Source organism: Austrofundulus limnaeus, unplaced genomic scaffold (assembly GCF_001266775.1).
Source record: "Austrofundulus limnaeus strain Quisiro unplaced genomic scaffold, Austrofundulus_limnaeus-1.0 Scaffold110, whole genome shotgun sequence".
Lineage (NCBI taxonomy): Eukaryota > Metazoa > Chordata > Actinopteri > Cyprinodontiformes > Rivulidae > Austrofundulus > Austrofundulus limnaeus.
This window is the reverse complement of record NW_013952512.1, coordinates 1079568-1097918: the sequence shown is the minus strand read 5'-3', so window position 1 is coordinate 1097918 and position 18351 is coordinate 1079568. Positions and strand designations below refer to the sequence as shown.

The 18351-nt window shown below is 40.0% G+C and overlaps 2 protein-coding genes across 8 annotated transcripts in view; both read right to left on the bottom strand.

Moving 5' to 3' along the window:
- The window catches only part of nbeab (neurobeachin b), a gene marked incomplete in the record, with an annotated part of 177610 nt that extends 175198 nt beyond the window's left edge, over window positions 1-2412 (bottom strand). Inside the window, 1 exon segment of the mRNA XM_014014153.1 lies at window positions 1444-2412. Coding sequence (XP_013869607.1) covers window positions 1444-1686 — 243 coding nt within the window.
- A 1618-nt stretch (window positions 2413-4030) lies between these two features.
- The window catches only part of stard13b (StAR related lipid transfer domain containing 13b), a 66136-nt gene continuing 51815 nt past the window's right edge, over window positions 4031-18351 (bottom strand). For 5 of the 7 annotated variants that reach the window (XM_014014143.1, XM_014014144.1, XM_014014145.1 and 2 more), the window contains 13 exons: window positions 13218-13289; window positions 11780-11861; window positions 10065-10128; window positions 7609-8954; window positions 7347-7517; window positions 6938-7097; window positions 6570-6768; window positions 6257-6470; window positions 5646-5760; window positions 5319-5540; window positions 5022-5239; window positions 4746-4922; window positions 4031-4658 (listed from right to left, as the gene is read on the bottom strand). In XM_014014143.1, the coding sequence (XP_013869597.1) occupies window positions 4541-4658; window positions 4746-4922; window positions 5022-5239; window positions 5319-5540; window positions 5646-5760; window positions 6257-6470; window positions 6570-6768; window positions 6938-7097; window positions 7347-7517; window positions 7609-8954; window positions 10065-10128; window positions 11780-11861; window positions 13218-13289 (3158 nt within the window). In that variant the 3' untranslated portion in view covers window positions 4031-4540. Of the gene's footprint in view, window positions 4659-4745; window positions 4923-5021; window positions 5240-5318; window positions 5541-5645; window positions 5761-6256; window positions 6471-6569; window positions 6769-6937; window positions 7098-7346; window positions 7518-7608; window positions 8955-10064; window positions 10129-11779; window positions 11862-13217; window positions 13290-15516; window positions 15690-16678; window positions 16758-16928; window positions 16989-18351 lie in introns of those variants that run through there. The other 2 variants (XM_014014149.1, XM_014014150.1) reach the window with 2 other exon arrangements.

The following is an 18351-nucleotide window of genomic DNA, read 5'->3' as shown; positions in this document are numbered from 1 at the left end:
CTGGACGAGCTTCCTCAGCCCTCCACTTTTAAAAAATTTTAAAAAAAAAAAAAAAAAAAACAAGCGAGTGAGAAAAAAAAAAAGGGTTTTGCGTTATAGCTTGAAATGCTCCAGCCTACGTTTCATCATGATGTGGCTTTGTGATGAAAGGAAGCATTATGCCATAAACCACAAACTAAAACCCATTAGTTCTTAGTTTTTTAGTTTTTTTTTTAAACTTGGAAAAAATTGCCCTGCAAAGGACGTAGAAACACATAATAAGGTTTTCATATTTTAGCTGACAGTAGTGTGTAAAATTTGTGATGCAGTTTGGATGACGGTACAGACAGAACAGCTATTTCTGTGATCTGATTACGAAATTACAGCAGTGTAGTCAAGTTTTCATTAATCGAGGTTAAATTTTGTTTGTTGAGCAGATATAGACTGGCCTATTTTCAATAAAAGATTTGCATCATAATGAAAATTTTTTTGATCAAATTCACCTTTTAACAGTTCAGGACCTGTATGTGGTATGAAAATTTGAAATTTGAAAGCATGAAGAAAAATCAAAACCTTCATACGGTCAACTGAACAACTGAAAACACGCAAATGGGTCTGGATTATTTGTGTGTGTGTGAGTGATGATGGAGGGGTTTAAGAGTGCAGAGTGTGATTTCTTGTGCATATTTCTGTGAAAAACAACACTGCAAAGTGTGAGGGGCCAAGGTGTCAGTACTGCAGTAATGCTCTCATGTCTGAACATGCCAAGGGCTACAATTTGTTCTGCTCCACAAAGTGGGTCTCCGTTGAGCTAGAACAGGTTGTAATTAATCTCTAGTGCACTAACAAGGAGAGGCCAACTCCTGCAAACAGACTGTGGTCCTGCAGGTGGCCAAAGCACAAGGTGGGAACTATTCGCTGTCTTTCTAGTTTGAACCACTGAAAATTTTTTACTTGTTTATTCTTTCAGTGCATTTTCAATCCATAACGATGCAAGAGCGGTCTGCAAAAGCAAACCAGAAAACAACTGAAACATGCTTTATCACATTGCTGATGAACTACAATTAATGGAGATCCAAAAGCTGCAGATTTGCACATTACAAAGTTCACCACACACCTACACACACACACACACACACACTCACCTACACTGTCCTCATTTTTACAACACAGGGAGGCTGGGACTCTACTGAAGTGAAAACTTCAGAAATGACTTTGCTGTTAAATCCCCTCAGCCCTCTGCACACCTTGTATGAATGCCTGCCTCCGTTTTCATTCATGTTTCCTCTTGAGGCATTTGTACTGCAAATTATTTATTACACTCAAAGTTCAAATATGTACACACTGCATGCAGCGTGGAATATCAACAGTCTTGTCATTTTGCAGCTTGTGAAAATATCATTCCAGAAGTAGATTTTGTGCAATAAGGTCCAATGATAAGCGTGGGGGGAAAGGTGCACTTACCAAATTGAGAACCGTTTCAACAATATCCCGGTTGCTGACCGATCCAGCCTGGATGAGTCCGACGAGAACAGCAAATTTCATCTTGATATCCCGGATGGGAACAGCAGGATTGATCATCCCAGCCGGGAGGACCACTGAGCCCGAGCCGGACATCATCATGGTTTTACCGGCGGCAGCGGCAGCAGCGTGGTGCCCGGGACCTGGAGGAGGCTGACGGTCCGAGAGCGACAGCGTGCCCGGCATGATGATGATGGGTCACCGGGTTCTCGCTCGTCCTCTGCACCCAAACCGACACAGCTGATGCGTTGTCTAATTACTGCTGCCAAGGGGGGTAAAAAAAAAATAAAAAGAATAAAAAAAGAAAAAAAAAGAAAAGAAAAATACTCGCCAAAGCAAGATAAAAACAGAAGCAAAGCACAAAAAAGAAGCCTTTTTCCTGGAGGTTACATCCACTCTAGAGAGTTCCGGTGATTCTGGTGTGTTGTTGGTTACAACCAGTTAACCGAGCTGACCGACCTGCGCTGCAAACACAAAGATGTGTGTGTACGCGTGCGTGCGTGTTGATATGTTGGGATGCGCGTCTCCGCTCCACAGCTGCTGCCACCGCCGCGTTTCCGCCCCCTGCCTGCGGTTCCTCTCCCTCACTGGTTCCTGTGAAGCTGGAGCTCATACAGCCGATCCGCCAGAGATAAACGTAAAAAAAAAAAAACCAAAAAAAAAAAAAAACGTGTATTTACGAAAGCTTCTGTAGGTATTTCTTCTCACGTTCCTCTTTTTTTTTTAACGTCCTCTTCCAGGAAATGAAGGCAAAACAACAATGGCAGCCCAAAGTTGCGCAGGTGTTCATAATAAGCCACTAATTACTTCCACTTCGGTGTTTTGAGACGCCTCAACACGTTTTAAAGGGCACCTGCAATCTAATCAGAAAGAGGGAGATCTGAATAATTAAATTTGTGTTTCTTAAAAGTTGAACACATGGGCGGTTCTAGTGGGTGGCACAGTGTGGCAGTTGCAACTGGAAAAAAAAAAAAATATATATATATATATATATATAATGCCACCTTATAGGTAAGTTGATATAATTTTATATGATTTATGCAATGCTCAGTGTCAATATGGGCCTGTTCTATCCAGGTGATTTCCCAGTGGGATAGTTTTAAGACCTCCTGAGTTTCCAGGACTCAGGCAAACTGACAAATCTGAAAAAGAAAATCTGGAGAAACACATCAAACTTACAGTATTTATTTCTTCTTCGAAAATGATGGCCAAGTTCTGCCCTTTTTAGATTTTTAATGCCCCCGCTGTGAAAATGAGTTCAACATCTGTTCTGTACACATCATAATAAACTTCAAATATTCAATTTTTTTCATGTAATTTTTTTACATAGGCACTATAAAATGATAAATTTCAGGTTGAAATAATTATACAAGAAGACATCAGCGAGCCATAAATCTAGGCCAAAACAGAAAACACATTGGGGAGCCTCTTCCTGTACTGATGAAGGTACTGTTTGCCTCATTATAGTAATAATGTGTGCTTCCCCATTATATACTGTATATACATTAGTGTTGGAGTCTTCTCACTCATAACTTAAAGTTAAGGCTGAAAAAAGTTCTAAAAAGGAGCTTAACTTTGATATCATTATTATAAGTGACGATCAAATGTTGCCACAATAGATGTTGCTAATCACAAAAAGGCATCATGATCAAAAGCAGATTTGTAGATTTACCCAGATATTTTATATTTTAAAAGCTCAGTATGGGTTTGTGAGCTATACCTGTGAAACCATTCCTATAATTAACTATAATTTAAGAAAAAATATATTTAAATATGGACTGCATTTAATGCATGCCTTCAAACGTCTTTTCTAAAATGTCCAGTAGAGGTCCCTCTAACTCCAGGGCAAAACAAATGAATGCATTGTGAGAAAATGAAGTGTGGTGGACATTAGGATTAGTCTAATTGTTAAACAGAAAAAAAACTGTAGGAGATTACCACAATGCAAATAATAAATTAGGTAAGCTATGATTTTTAGGATCCTTCAACAGGAGGAAGAGATGTGCCTTTTTTTTAACTATCTTTTAAAATTATATGTGATTTACTCTCAATTCAAGCTTTCATCATTGTAATCTGATAAATCTTGGTTATGCTGTCAACCATCTTCACAAAGTCTGGTTTTGTGGTCAAGCATGTATGAAGTGAACAATAGCAGATACATGCTTCGGTGGCTCCAAACACTGGAGTCCAGTGTTACGATATAGCATGTTAAAGTATAACAAACATTATGCCCTCAAAAAAACTGAGGTACATTCTTTATATGAAGATGAAATGTCAGTCCACACAAATGTTATAATTAGTTTTATTTCAAAAATGTCTCCTGTACCTGACTGCATAATAAAGTACCATAAAGCGGGTTTGATCAAATCAAACCTTAAGTCATTTTTATAAATGTACACCTATTTAAATACTGACGCAAAGTAAAACCAGTTTGCAATCTTGTACTGTGTGTATTAAAATAAGGTTGATACATTTTGGGTATCAATATTTAAGAAATTAACATATATATATATATACTTTGTACTCTTGCTCATATGTGCAACACGTACAATTTATTTGAATTTACAGTATAGTCATACAATATATACAGACACTTGGGTGAATCTTGTAATAATTATAGCTTTAATTCTGAACTGAATAATATACAGGCTTCTCAGAAGCATTTACCAGTTTTAATGTCCTAGACATTGTAAATGAATGCAACAACAATGTACTTATAATATTAAAGATAATTATTCTTGCAAGTTCAGCAACACCAAGAAAGTAAATAAAAACATTATGTCAAGGACACCTACAGGATAATTAAATTCTTATTGAATAATTATGCTCAGCACTTATAAAATGTCCTCATTTGTCATTGTGCAAGTACAGAGAGGCCTGAAATTATTTTCAGAGCATTTGTACATTAAAAAAAAATACAAATGAAACAAAAAACTGTGCTTTAGTTCTGGGGCATTGTCTGTGTTCATGTGTCTGCCGGCTAGCAATGACTCAAAGGCTCAATTTTGATGTCAGTGCTTAAAAGACAGAACAAAGAGTTTCAGATTTTGGTTTCTGGTCCATCTGTGATTAGTGGCTGGAAGGAGTTGCGGATCCGGGCAGCTTCTGCAGCACAAAGATGACCAAACGCTTTGTTGTACCAATCTGACGTTCTTCCCCTGAGAAATAAAACATATTTTCAATACAATATCAGATTTACTGCACACATACTTCTGAAATTCTACCACATTTTTTGGAGCACTTACTTTAAGTCCACTCTGCAGATGTGTGTTAGTCTGGACTTTCCAGAGCCGCAAGGTTCAAGTAGGTAGTTGGACTCCAGGACTATAGCTCGTACACCTCCTATAGGAGAACAGTCCTCATGTTCTATGGATACAGAAACTAGTGAGCAAGCACCTTTGGGCAAGTCTGTTCTCCAAGACCTTGAAAAGGGAGATAGAGTATTTAGTATTATGGCTACATGAGTACAAAGAATGCCACATTGTTAATATTTTAATTTTTTTTTTTTACTCACTACCAACCTGAGAACTACAAAGTCTCTGCTGGGATGGGGAGGCATACGACTGAGGACATACTGAAACACTTCTGTCTGCTTGCCCAGCGTCTCACACACTTTCCACTGCAGCAGGTCCATGTCCCACAGGTGGCGCTCTCGCAGCACCCGGTTCAACACGACGGAGGGCGGAGCTTCCACTTCCACAGACACTCTCCAACGTCTCAAATGGTTTCCGTCTCCCACCTGGATAATACAACGAGACAAACATTTCACCTCCGCCAGTTTTCTTTTAACATAATAATAATGAACAAAAATCACTAACCTTTTTGTAGCAGAGCTCTGTGTTATCGGAGCTGTTGCACGACACCCAGTATTTAGACTTTTCTCGCGCCTCTTTCAGCAAACTCTGAAGTCTGCCCTCCATATGTGTTTGGTAGGTTCCATTATCGTCCTCCAGCTGCTTGCACAGCTCATCAATCGTTGGCGCGTGCAGGTCAGCCTCCACATATGAATTGCGCGATTGAGTAACCATTTCATGGGGGATCTAATGGGTGTAGAAAAGCATGAGGTGCCATTCAATACAATTATAATTAAAGAGGTATTACACTAAGGCATGAAATCCTTGCAGCGTATCGGTTACAGGTTCTACCTCAAAGAGGCGATTGCACTCTATGATCATATGAGCCAGGCCCTGCGTCGCTGCCAAGTTTTCATTCAGGTCTTTCTGGTCTGGTCTCCCCGTGGCATACTTCTTATGCATGGCCCTGGTGATGGCGGGGAGAAAATAGTGTTTAGACCAGCAGAGATTTCAGGGCAGCATCCCCAGTAAACAAAGTATATAAACCTCTTTTCCACCCCGTAGGAAACCCTTTTGATCTGCTTTGTGAAAATTTGATCTTGGGAAATTAAGGGACTAGGCTTCGCTTTGTTTGTACACAGCATGATCTCATAAAACGTTAAGCATAAAAAAGCCGTATCCTTTTAAATCAGGAACACAGAGAGAGAGAGAGAGAGAGAGAGAGAGAGAGAGAGAGAGAGAGAGAGAGAGAGAGAGAGAGAGATTCAAAGCGCCCCTGAGGGCTGAGCAAAATCTGAAACTCATTTGATGCCTTGCTTCGTGGAGTCATGGTGAAGATAATCACACAGGAGTTAACAGATGGCACGCAAATTGTGTACATTATTTTCTTTTAGGCCAAGCCAAAAAATGCATCCTTCACTTTAAATGTTACTTAAGAGGAAGAAAAAAAAAAGAAAACGTACTTTGGTGAGAGATTGTCCTTCTTCATTATGTTGAGATGGAAGAGGGAGGGGGCCAGACACACAGCGATGTTCATGGGTGTCATCTGATTTTCCTCCACGGAGGAGGTGACATCGCTGAGAAAACACAGGAGCGTCTGCAGCACCTCTCGGTTCTCATCTGGCATCAGCATAATGGCTGCCTGAACAGCTTGCAACCTTTGGTCCTTTGGCACATCTGTGTAAAATATACGATTTTATCATTTCTGCTTGGCAGACATGTTAACGGAGAACAAGGAAAATGCTCATATCTGTAGAAGCCAACAGGTTTACTTACACTGGTATATTTGGAGAAAAGTTTCCCCCAGCTTGCTGGTGAGCAGGGGCTCGGGCAAATCCCTGAAGAACTGCTTCACCATGTCCGCCACGTCATAGGCAGACTGATCCTCGTAGTTCACATTTTCTGGAGAGCTTTCATTCATCTGCCTCAGAGCCTGAATTCGGGACTTCACCCCTGATTTACGAAACAAACCCACCTGGAAACCAAACGCAAGTCATAAATTTAGCTTGACTTCTAAATGTATTGAGCACCAAATCAATATTTTTGCAGGAATTCTTTTACACAGCATTATATTTTAAGAATATTATTAGGTGTTAATGTAGATTATGAAATACAGCACTCCTTATGGTTGTGCCGTTTCTGACCTGGTCAAGACACTGGCTCCTCAGGTATCGCAAGGCCTGCTGTAGGCCGAGGGGAAGAGGCTGTCCAGTACGATGCACGTGCACTATGAGTGGCACTCCAAACACATTCTTGTCTTTATAGTCTGGTACCTTCATTCTCTTCATGAATTTTGGCACAGACCTTAAAAGGGGTTATAAATATATCATCTTTAAAAACGGATACAAATCATAGACACTCAGTTCATATGAAATAGCAATAAAGAAAATGATAATAGGTATTCGTCACAGCCTATGCACACTACTTGGGATTAAGACATAAAGAAACAACGCCTGTATGGAAATTTGAGTCAATGAATGTGTACAGAGGAGGCCTGGAATAGAACACAATTTTCCTTTGAATCACATTTAATGTGTCCCAAAGTGCACTTACCAAGTCCAGCCATGCTTGTTTGACATGGAGTACTTTTCCATAATTGCAGTAAGACGCAGCAGAGAAAACTTCTGTAACAAACTCAGCTGGCCTGCTGATTGGTTTGTAATCTGCAGAGATGCCACTGAATGACTTAAGCGATTGGATATCTGAAAGCTGGGCCATCGTAACCTACAACAGAAAAAGATGAAATGCAAAAAAAAATTGGTTCACTCAAAAAAGTTTTGTGCAGTTATTTGTTTTATTTTTCCAAGTCTCCTACCTATTATGTCTTGTGAGTGAAGCACCGACACCAGAGTCCCTCCTTTCCCTGAACCTCGTTGACTCCGTCTCAGTTAGTGATACTTTGTCTCTGTCTCCATCAGCAGGTGAAGTCTGGCTTTCTGTGACAGAGCTTCCTTCAAAGTCTAACGTGATTTGACTCGAGGACTGCAGGCCTGCTCTCTCTTCCTTATCGCTAACCACCCCATCACCACCAGGTAATATGTTTTTTGACCAGTGGTCTACGATCTGCTGAAGGCCATTTACATGCAGCAGTATGTCATCCAGGTGAGGGAATAAGTCTTCTTTCTCTAAGTCTATTAGGTCTCCAGTACTGGCATAGAGATGTGACCCAGGAACATTATCATACACACTAATGCGGCTACCTCTGGAGCAGCACTGGGTGACAGCTCTGGGTTCCTGTCTGTAGGAAATGAGTGGCGAGTCCAGGTGCATGCTGCCAGTGTGCCAGTTAATAGAGGCTCCATTGGTTGGGGCAAGGCTTTCAATCGACAGTGCTTTGGGAAAGGTTCCTGGTTTATGGTCTTTGGGAATGTGGACCACCAAATCTTCGTAGGAGCAAAACTCATTTCTGCAGTTTTGTTCTGCAACTTGGGCGCCTGAGAAAACGTCAACGTCCTCCAAATACATGCCACTGCGCTTGTGGTCAGCTCGATGAGGCTTGCGTTCCTTCAGGCTCGGCGTGCTGACCGCGCTGCCGCTGGAATGGCTGCTACCTTCACTACTAGACTGGGGGTGCAGGGTTTTGGCGAAAGCGGGCTCTGGAGCACCGTCGTCTCCATTTAGGACCTCAACACACTGCAGTCTCTTCAGTGCTTCAGCATCCTGCTGCAGTACGGGAGCGCTGATGACCAACGTCTTGCGGCCCCTCCCCAGGGTTCCTCGGGACCTCAGGATCTCCATGCGCTTAAGGAAGTCTTTGGCACGGATGCGGCTCGTCTTTCCATGCTTGTTAGATAAAGAGCCGAAGTGGGACAATTCTTTGGATATGTGAGGCATTGTTAGAGAAGTACAGTCTGGCATCGCTGCAGAGTCCGAGCAGAGGCGGTTAGAGCAGTCCGAGTCCTCTGTGCTGAGGCCCCTGTTGCCGCTCCCCGCGCTGCTTTCGCTGTGCAAAGAAGAAACCTCCGGCTCGCTGAGGTCTGTCAGAACACTCTCACTGCTGGTGGTGGCTCTCAGGGGAATGCTGTCCTTGGAGGTCTGGCCCTCTCCATGCTTTCGAAGCAGAGAGTCGATGTCCTGTAACCTGGACCAACGGCGGCTGCTCCACTCAAACGTCCATTTATCACTGATTGCAAACAGGTCGTCTTCATCGGAGTCTTCACTCTGGGGAGAAATATTTCAGGACATCAAGTGGCTGTCAAAAGGTAAGTCCTGCGTAGCATCACACATTTACTGTGTGCAGTTTGGTGTAATTGTTAGGAACAGCTGGATAATATGTTGGCTATGAATGAAAACGGCCATTTTAATCAACATTTTGCTATAGATTCATGAGCCTCACTCTGTGTGACACAAATACAGGATTTCTTTTTTTTCTGGATTTTGCTGAGCTTTAGATCTAAACACTTAAAATCTAAATCTGCTTTTAGAAATAATTTTATACCAGACACAAAGGGTTTGTTAAGTTAGGAAATGTCTCTGTAATAATAGCAGCTGCTCCTTCATCTGTATGTTTTTTGTGAGATAAAATCTCATTAACTTTCTCAAATAGTATTTTCGGTATCACAGATGCCAGATCGCTTTTTTAGCAATGTTTGTCGAGAAAAGTGAGCCTATGAATTATTTGTTTATTCTCTGCAGGTGACTAAAATATAAAAAAGACAATGATCTCATCCGTATCTTTTCTCCAGTCTCTACTCAGAGTTGTTGTTGTTTTTTCCCACATTAGCTCACATTTAATAACTATAAATGTTGTGCATTTAGCCAACGGAGAAAAAATTGTGAATAGATCATCAGGGTGAAGACTTTCCAATAAATCAATAAAGACAGAAAAAAGCCATTTATGTCGGCAGGCTACATTTCAATCTGGGAACAAACAGAGAGTAAAAAGAATACTGAAGATAGCCTGGGTGGCACTCTTATATAGATTAAAATAAAGACGAAACAGGTTATATTTGTATTTAAGCAGGAAGTACTGTCCGTGCAATAGCTTTATGCTGTCCAACATCAATTCTTACTGAAGCACCGACTCTTAAAATGTTGACATCGTCATAATGATATTTAAACAGATGCTATTTTATAAACCACAAAAAAACCTACAAATAGTTATATTCTGACAGTTTTAAAAAGCAACGCATACACATAGTTGGCATTTAAACATCCATTCAAATAGCCTTTAATTAAATAAAATAGCTTGGATTTTAAAAAGCACAATACAGTAAGATCAACAAAAATAAATATAAATTCACTGAAAATTTTTGAAAACTTATTACTTACTTTTTTCTTTGGAAGATTAACGTCAAGCTTCATAGAAGCACATTTGTTCAGTGTGTTAAGCCGCCTGAAAGAAAAATATCCAAAAGGTAAAAACTGTGCTGAGTGAATGAGATAAAACAATAGTTTCATAATGAGCGGACTAGGGTGTGATTAAGGGTTATTCTGATCATTTTCTGCTCTGCATGCACAAATGAGACAGATAAGAAAAATCTCAGTCTATCAATACTATAATAACCTAAAACTCAATAAGCATTGCTGTTTATCTGATGACCTTTCTTTTGAGTTTGGACCAAAGAATCTGTGTTTTGAAGGATTGTGTAAGATTTTAAAGAAAGACATTGCTTCACATACAGTGTAAGCTCGGCTGAATGCTGATGTAAGTCTCTTTAAAACATGGTTATGTAAGTCTCATAGAGACAGAGCAGAGTTATATTTATCAAATCTGTATTTAACTGTAAACACCAAAGCTTTTAAAACGGACTCTATGTTTAGAGTTTAGTTCAGGTTTGTAAGTACGACAAGCGGAATATATATGTCACACAAAACCTCCCAAGATAGCTCAGTGCAGAGAAAATATGGCGAAATGACAAAGCAAGCCGCAGCTCAACGAAGTCCTTGTTGAAGAAAAAAGGGAAACCAACTTATTGTAAGATAATCGCAGGCTTTAACTGCTCCTGACACGGCGAGCCGTCTTTTTTTAAGCACTGACAATAGCTGTCTGTGACAAGACCGTGATGGAGGCTTTAACTGTGTGCCGACTGTAGATGATAGAGGTTATAAAAACAAGATGTTCCCATGATTGTTACCGAGGATAAAGGGACACAACTGATGAGAGAATTTCTAAGCTGGGGGCTTTTTTACGCCACGGGCCTGGAGAGCTTTAAATGTGGTTGCTAAAAGAGGACGCTGCTTATGCAGTGATTATAGACATCACTTCTATGTATGAAATGTCTATCGGTTTCATTGCAATCAAAGATAAATAAATAAAAAAAATTAAAAATCATGCACGGCATGTAGGCTCGTTTTTATTTTTGTTCCAGGACTGTACGGGCATAACGGACTAAAGAGCATTTTTTGAAGTTACCGTAGGGATGCTGAAAAGTCGTGGACAAAGTCACTCAGGAGGTGGAACTGTTTCCGATTGTCTTCTATTCATGTCATGGCTAGTTTGGAATTTAAATGAGTTGCTTTAGGGTTGTTTAGAGTCACAGTATATTGAGCTGTGCGAGGCACCACTAATGCCTCTCCTGCTTCCCTTTTTGGATCGTTGCCATAGCCACTGAAGTCCTTTTTTTTTTTCAATTTGGCTTAAAAAAATCCACATGGGCACTGAAAGAGCATGATGTGGAGCCACCAGTTGTTGGTTTAATGTACATTTTTTTATTCTTTGCTTTCATCTCAAATAAAAAAAAACATCAAAAAGATGTGCAAAAATAATAAACCTGTCAGAGAGTACTAATTCATTAATGTCAATTTAATAAGTATAAAAGCACAAAGTGGGACGTTTTCCTTTTATGTGTGAGATTCTTACACCTAATTTAGGCAAGAAAACACGGCACGACGTGTTTTAAGCATTAGGTAATGCGCAAAGTGTTTTATTTTTAACTTAATATGGGGATTTTTACAAGTTCCACTTTCTTAAAGCGGGGAAAATGTGTGTTGTACTGCTGACTCATGGATTTGGTGCCATCTTTTGTGTCATAATGTCTGCTTACTTGCACAGAGTTTCCACCAGATCTTTGTCCAGAAAGTCGTGATCTCTTTTCACAGGTGTAATGTCAATGGGAAACTGGGAGTCTGAAGGAAATAAAACATGAAATCAGGAGTGGTTGTGTTGAAATTGCACTTATCATCATTTTGTTCAATACAAAGAGTACCAGAAATGGATCAAATTATACCATACCATACCATACCATACCATACCATACCATACCATACCATACCATACCATACCATACCATACCATACCACACCATACCAACTTTATTTATAAAGCACTTAAACAACCATAGGACCAAAGTGCTGTACAGTCACAGTCAATAAAACACACAACAGTCACAGCACATAATAAAAGCCAAATCCAAAAGTTAAAACTATACGATAAAACAAACACATAATCCAATTAAAACAAATTAAAATAATCTCAAAACAAACTAAAAGTCAACATCTCAGATGGTGCCAAAAGCCAAAGAGAAGAGATGGGTTTTCAGTAGCGTTTTAAAAGCCGACACGGGAGTGGCCTGTCTGATGCCCAAAGGCAGGTTGTTCCACATTTTAGGAGCAGCAGTGGAGAAGGCATGGTCCCCTCTAAGCTTACGTTTAGTTTTTGGGATTTAATAAAATTATTTCTGCAAGTAAAGGAAGACCACAAAACTCTGTGATGGTAATTAGAAGAGGCAGAACTGACTTAAAGAGCAGCTCTCAGGCTTGTTCAGACCATGAACAACTTCTTACATAACTCAAAAGACTGAATCGAACATTCCTTGACATTAATGTCAAGTTGTGCATTTCCCATTAAAGACATGTTATTAATGTATTTTTTAACACATCATCATCATCAACATCATCATGATCAGGAAGGTCTTCGCACTTTGACAGGATTATCACTGCTCTCTTCTGAAGTTTCCTCACTCCTTTTACTGTCAGGAAATAACCATATTCCACTAAAGCACATCAAAATTCTGGCCCCGACAAAAAGACCTGTGGGAGTGGAGCTCCTTAAAAGTTCTGATAAAACCCCACTTCTTCCCATGACTTCAGGCGTCAAAGCACAGGAGGCTTTTTTTAAAAAGTAATCATTGCTTGGAAAAGATAGGATTTTAAAACATCTGATGTTCCATTTGTTTTGCTGTCTAGAAAAAAAAAAGAAACCTGGTGCCCTTAGAAGGCTTTCCAAGAACTTTTGTGTAAATAAGGCCCACTGTGCAGCACATGAATACATGTTTTTGTGGACAATGTTGGTTACAGACCAGACACTTTAAAATGCCGCAGTCATGCTCTCACATATCGCTGTAGATCAATAATAAAAAAAGTGCTTTATTGCAGTAGGTTGTTATCTGTGAGCTACTTCTGCTTTTAATATTTATCTTTTAACGGAGCAACTCTCCCCCCTGTGATGTAGGTGTGAGGGAGTTTTCTGAGTGCTTTTATTACCTTCAAAGAGCTGAGCGTACTGGGGAAACCCTGCTGCCCGCAGCCAGTCACACGCCTCTTTTGCTTCAAATTCTGAAAGGCAAAAACAGAGATAAAGAGTGAAAATCAACCACATTAAATGCATTCATTTTCAAAAACCAACAGTGAATCAACCAAAACACTTTAAAACCCTCTTTGCAGCTTTCATCCTACAGGCACAGAATGGATGCTGAAAACCCCCGTAAACACTGAAATAGGATGAAACGGTTTCTTATTTCTAAATGAAATCATTAAAGAGATTAATATTAATCAAAACATAATAAAATGAAAGACCTAGCATTCTTTAAAACAATGCATATCGCCCACCTGATGGGATGGGAGCCATTTGATTAAACCATGAAAATATCATATTCACCATCTCATTTGACAGCAGGCATGTGTTGTGAATCTTTAAAACAAAGTGAAATATGCCCATTTCTGTGTTTTTTTAAGTCATATGGCTGTGGCAGCCATCTTGAATCAGGTTGATTCCAAAAATGAATCAGTTCTATGGAACGTCCGCCTTCACCTTCTGTTGTCAGGCGATGGGAAATGTCAGAAACGATTTGATTAGGTTTAAATCTTTATCAGACCTGTTTGCGGCTCAGAGCAGGCAAACAAGTAAAAGAGAAGTGACCCTGGAGTCTGGATCCTGAACCGGTCCTGCTGACCTACAGAGGTTGATCTGCAAACTTCAGAACCGGTGGTGGCCCAAAGGGGGAAACAAACTGCTGGCACCTTTCCATTAATGCTAATTAAGTTTGTCATTTACCGCCTCCGCGAGACATGATGTCTGACACATTGGTGACACAACACACAGGCTGTTTTAAATTAAGTAAGTATAATTATGTTGTGTAAATATGAAAAAGGTGTAAAATGCAACTTGTTTATAAGATTCTTCACACACAAGAAAAAAAAGTGTTTTTTTTTTAGGGACACCCATCAGTTTTTAATTAAAATGTGTTTTCTTTAGGTCATTTTGGGAACAACAGCACTGATTCAAACTTAAACAAAGCATTTGCCCAACCCTGATTAAAAAGAAATATAAAGGCCAGCAACAATAAATAAATAAAATAAAACAAAATAGAAACAATTGACCAAAATCAGCCTCTCAAAAGCTACATTACACCGTATATTCTCATCAGTCCCAGTGTGTTTTTAAAACCACACAGTTAAAATGTTTCAACACACATCAGTGGTTTAACAAGCTTTCCTCTATGTAAAGACTCTTTGAGTGGAAGAGAATAAACACATGCAGGAGAACTAACACATAGGTGACAAACGGATCACACATCCCAGATCTCACTTTCTTCCCAACACACGAAAAACCGCTGAAACCACCGTCACACATCACACCGCTCTGTCGTTTCACCTACTGCAGAGCTGTGATGAAGATTCTGCTGCCATACGTTGTTTAAATGGTGATTTATGACTCACCTGTGCTGCTTCACTTCAGTGTAACCCAAAAATCAACAAAAAAGAAAACTGACTTTGGTTGGCAGACCAGCAACTGAATAAATATTAACAGTTCCCTGTGTCCTTGGATGTCAGAAAAGCCCACTGTTTACCCCCTTAACCAGCAGAGTCAATGTGTATATGCTGCCAGGAGCCTCTCTGCTCTGTTCCCACCTACATCAGCATAAGCTAAAGGCTTCCTTTTCAGCTACACCTCCCTCCCAGGTGGATAATATCAGACCTGTATTATTCAGCTGCAGCACATAGTGAGAGCCCTGTCAGGTCCTCTTGTGTCCCACAGCCTCGGGTTGGACCACTGAGAGAAAAGTAACACGAGCTGGGAATCCCTCTGTTTTGCATTCTGTAACATGATAGTGAGACATTCTGTCCTCTCATCCTCTGTCTAAGGAAGTCTCATGTGGATAAAAGGCTGGGTGGGCATGATGCCAAAGAATGAGAACTTGTGTTTGCTCTCCACCACCCAAAAGCTTTAAAAGCTGTGTACAGTGTAGCGTTACAATCTCACAAAGAGATGAAACCCAGTTTTGCCACAACACAATGGCCCGGAACGCCAAAAGCTGTGTATGTGTGAAGTATCTATGGAAAAGACAACTTCAACGTTCTATAAAAAGAACAATGATTATATAACACAACATAGACAGGACACGTAACATAGTGATGAAGGAAAACATAAACAAACTCTTGACAGCGCCGAAACACGTTTCAAATATTTATGTTACCAGCAAAGTAAAGCAATCCTTCAGTCATGATCAATTTTAATTCTCAAATATTCTCAAACATAGTAAAAACTTCACTGAATACTCACGAGATATTTTCATCATTCAGCCAGAGTGTAGTTCATACATTTATCAAGTCTTAAGAGTGTGTTTCAGCTTGTCAGAGCATCTTCATTCCCACGCCGAACCACATTCCTGCTCTCTCTGAACACAGCTGGCAGCTCGAGCTCAAGAGCCACAGATCCTTCTTTCCCTTTCTCTTTCCACCGACATCCCCCACTCAACCACCATGTGCCGGTCTCGACACTAAATCTATCCTTAAACCCACCCCTTTCTGTGGCAGACTCCAAAAACAGCTCCCCCCCCCAGGCTTGCTCCTTGTGCCCAACCCTCCTGCCCAGCTCTGCCCACGATAACTCTTTCAAACGCAACTCCCCGCAAAATGGTTTTAGCGTGGATCAAGGCTGCAGCCCCTCAATCCTTCAAACACGCTCATGAATTTCAAGATGTCCTAAAGAGTTAACTACAATTTACTTTTTTGTTTTACGAGTTTCCTCACTGTTCGGACTGGTTACACAAGGTTGTCTTTTTACAGTATTTCAGAATTGTATCCAAAACGTGTTTCAAAAGTAATACGGGAAATGTTTCCTTTAGGCAAACAAAAGAGAAGTGTGGTTTCAAGGGCTCCAGATGTTATTCCAGTGGATCAAGGAAATGGAAACGCGTAGACAGCTGAACTCGGGGAAAACCATGACATAAACTGTCAGTAGTCAGTAGCAATGAATCAGAGTGATAAATTCCTGTTTCGTGACTGTCTAACCTTTCAGTCTGTGGCTAAATCAATGAATGAGACAAATAATTATAATAATGAACTGTAGTTTCCCTTCATGGGATCAATAATATATTCATTCATTCTTCATTTAAATAGTGAACATTGTTTTTGTTGTTGTTGTTGATGTTTTTTTATTTTTTTGAGACAGTAGACAATCAGGAAGTAATCTGTAAAAGCAGTAAGTCTAACACAAAAAAAGCTTACATATGTCTGAATTAAGTTCAAACAGATGAAGGCACTGGCACATTTTTCATTAAATTATGACAGGAAATCTCTGTACCTAAATTTTGGAAAGATAGTTCATTAAACGTGTATTCCATGAGAATAATCGGAACTTTCCATGGCCCTGTGATTTCATAAGAACATTTAATCCGTTCATAATTTCCAATCATGTGAGCAGATTTCCAGATGTGGCCCACCTCTGCAGTGGCCGCCTCGCTGTGTGACGACTCTGCCATTTCCTGTTCGGATGTACTGGGGCCAGAACTGGGTTTTAATCTTCAAGTACAAACAGAATGACATAGGTAATGCACTTTAGTTGCCATAAAAAACCTTTAAATGCGCTTAGCACATATTAGAATGTTAGAAAAAAGCAAACTACTTTAAAGTAGTTTGATGTAGTCTAATAAAAAAAAGATCTGAGTGCTTTCCTCCTCCCCCCTGCATCACCACAGAATGAATCAGCCAGACAACAGAAGTGAAGTCCAAGATCATCTGTTGGAACACCTGGAGGGAAAAAGACAGAAACAACCTTACGCAAACAGAATCTACCGACTACTGTAGGTGTCGTCATGCTTGGCGACATTAGAAAAGAGGCCTCTCTTCCTTTATGGAGCTAATTGAACACAGACACCCACTCACAGTGAGCAGTCAGCGACTAGACAGACAGCCAGGGGAAACACGCAGACCCCTCCTCTAGCCTGCCTCAGAAAACCGCAACATCTGATGTTTCATGCCTAAAATAGCCCAGCATTCCTCCTCCTGTCTCGCAGTTCGCAATTGTTCACACAGGAGCAAATGGGAAGCTCAAATTATGACGAGCGATAGCCAGAGGACAAAGGTGGTGGCTGAGAAATAGCATGGTTGTGCACGCAGGAGGCTCTGAGATCTGTTCTCTATTAGTAACAGATTTGGGGCCTCATTTATAAACCTGACTTCAACAGAAAACATACTGTAACATGAAAATGATTCTATCTTTAAATAACGTCTACACTAAAAGGAAGGGATTCTCTGCTGGGTTGGGTATGTGATTAACCGTCAGCACTGTGTTTTTTTGTGACTTCATTTACCACGTTTTAAACTTTTTCGGTTGGCCTAAAGCATGTTACCTTGCTTATATTTCTTGTGCCTTGCCATCTAACGTCATGATGTCACCCTTCAAACGTTTGCTCATGTAAAACAACTTTTTTTTCTTAGGTTTATAGCAACAACTCAGATGCAGCAGTATAATTCTCCAAAATATAGCAAAGATTGTTCACAAGATAGATAAAAAGTGATCAAAACAAGTCTGAAGTAAAAGTAGTCAACCCATTTAGGAAAAAAATTAATAGAGGAAAAATAAAAAAGTAGGGATGCACCGGTATGAAAATTTCAGCTGATATTGACATCAAATATTATTGGTGTTAAGGCCGATAACCGATATTTACCGATATTACGCAAACACACAAACTATTTATATACATAAATGCATAAATCCACTTGTGATTTTTATTGATACCATGAAAAAATGACCACACTGCTGACATGGCTTTCTACTACAGTTAATCCTGGCTGCGCAGCATCACTATCATGATCAAACAGACATCACTCAACCAACCATTTCCCCTCCCAAAACAGAACCACAAAGCTAAAAAGTGGGAAATCAATATCGGACAGTAATAACGGCCCAGTTTTACTAAACAGACTGATACGATATTCTAAAAAACAACCAATATTGGACAAAACCGATGTTAATGTCAATACATCGTGCATCCCTAGAAAAAAGCATAATGGAAAATTTCCCGTCCCCAAAACAGCAAAGACACTTTCTTCAGAATTTATATTTACGTCTCTGGTATTTCTGGTAACTGGTATTCAGTTTTATGTGCGCCGA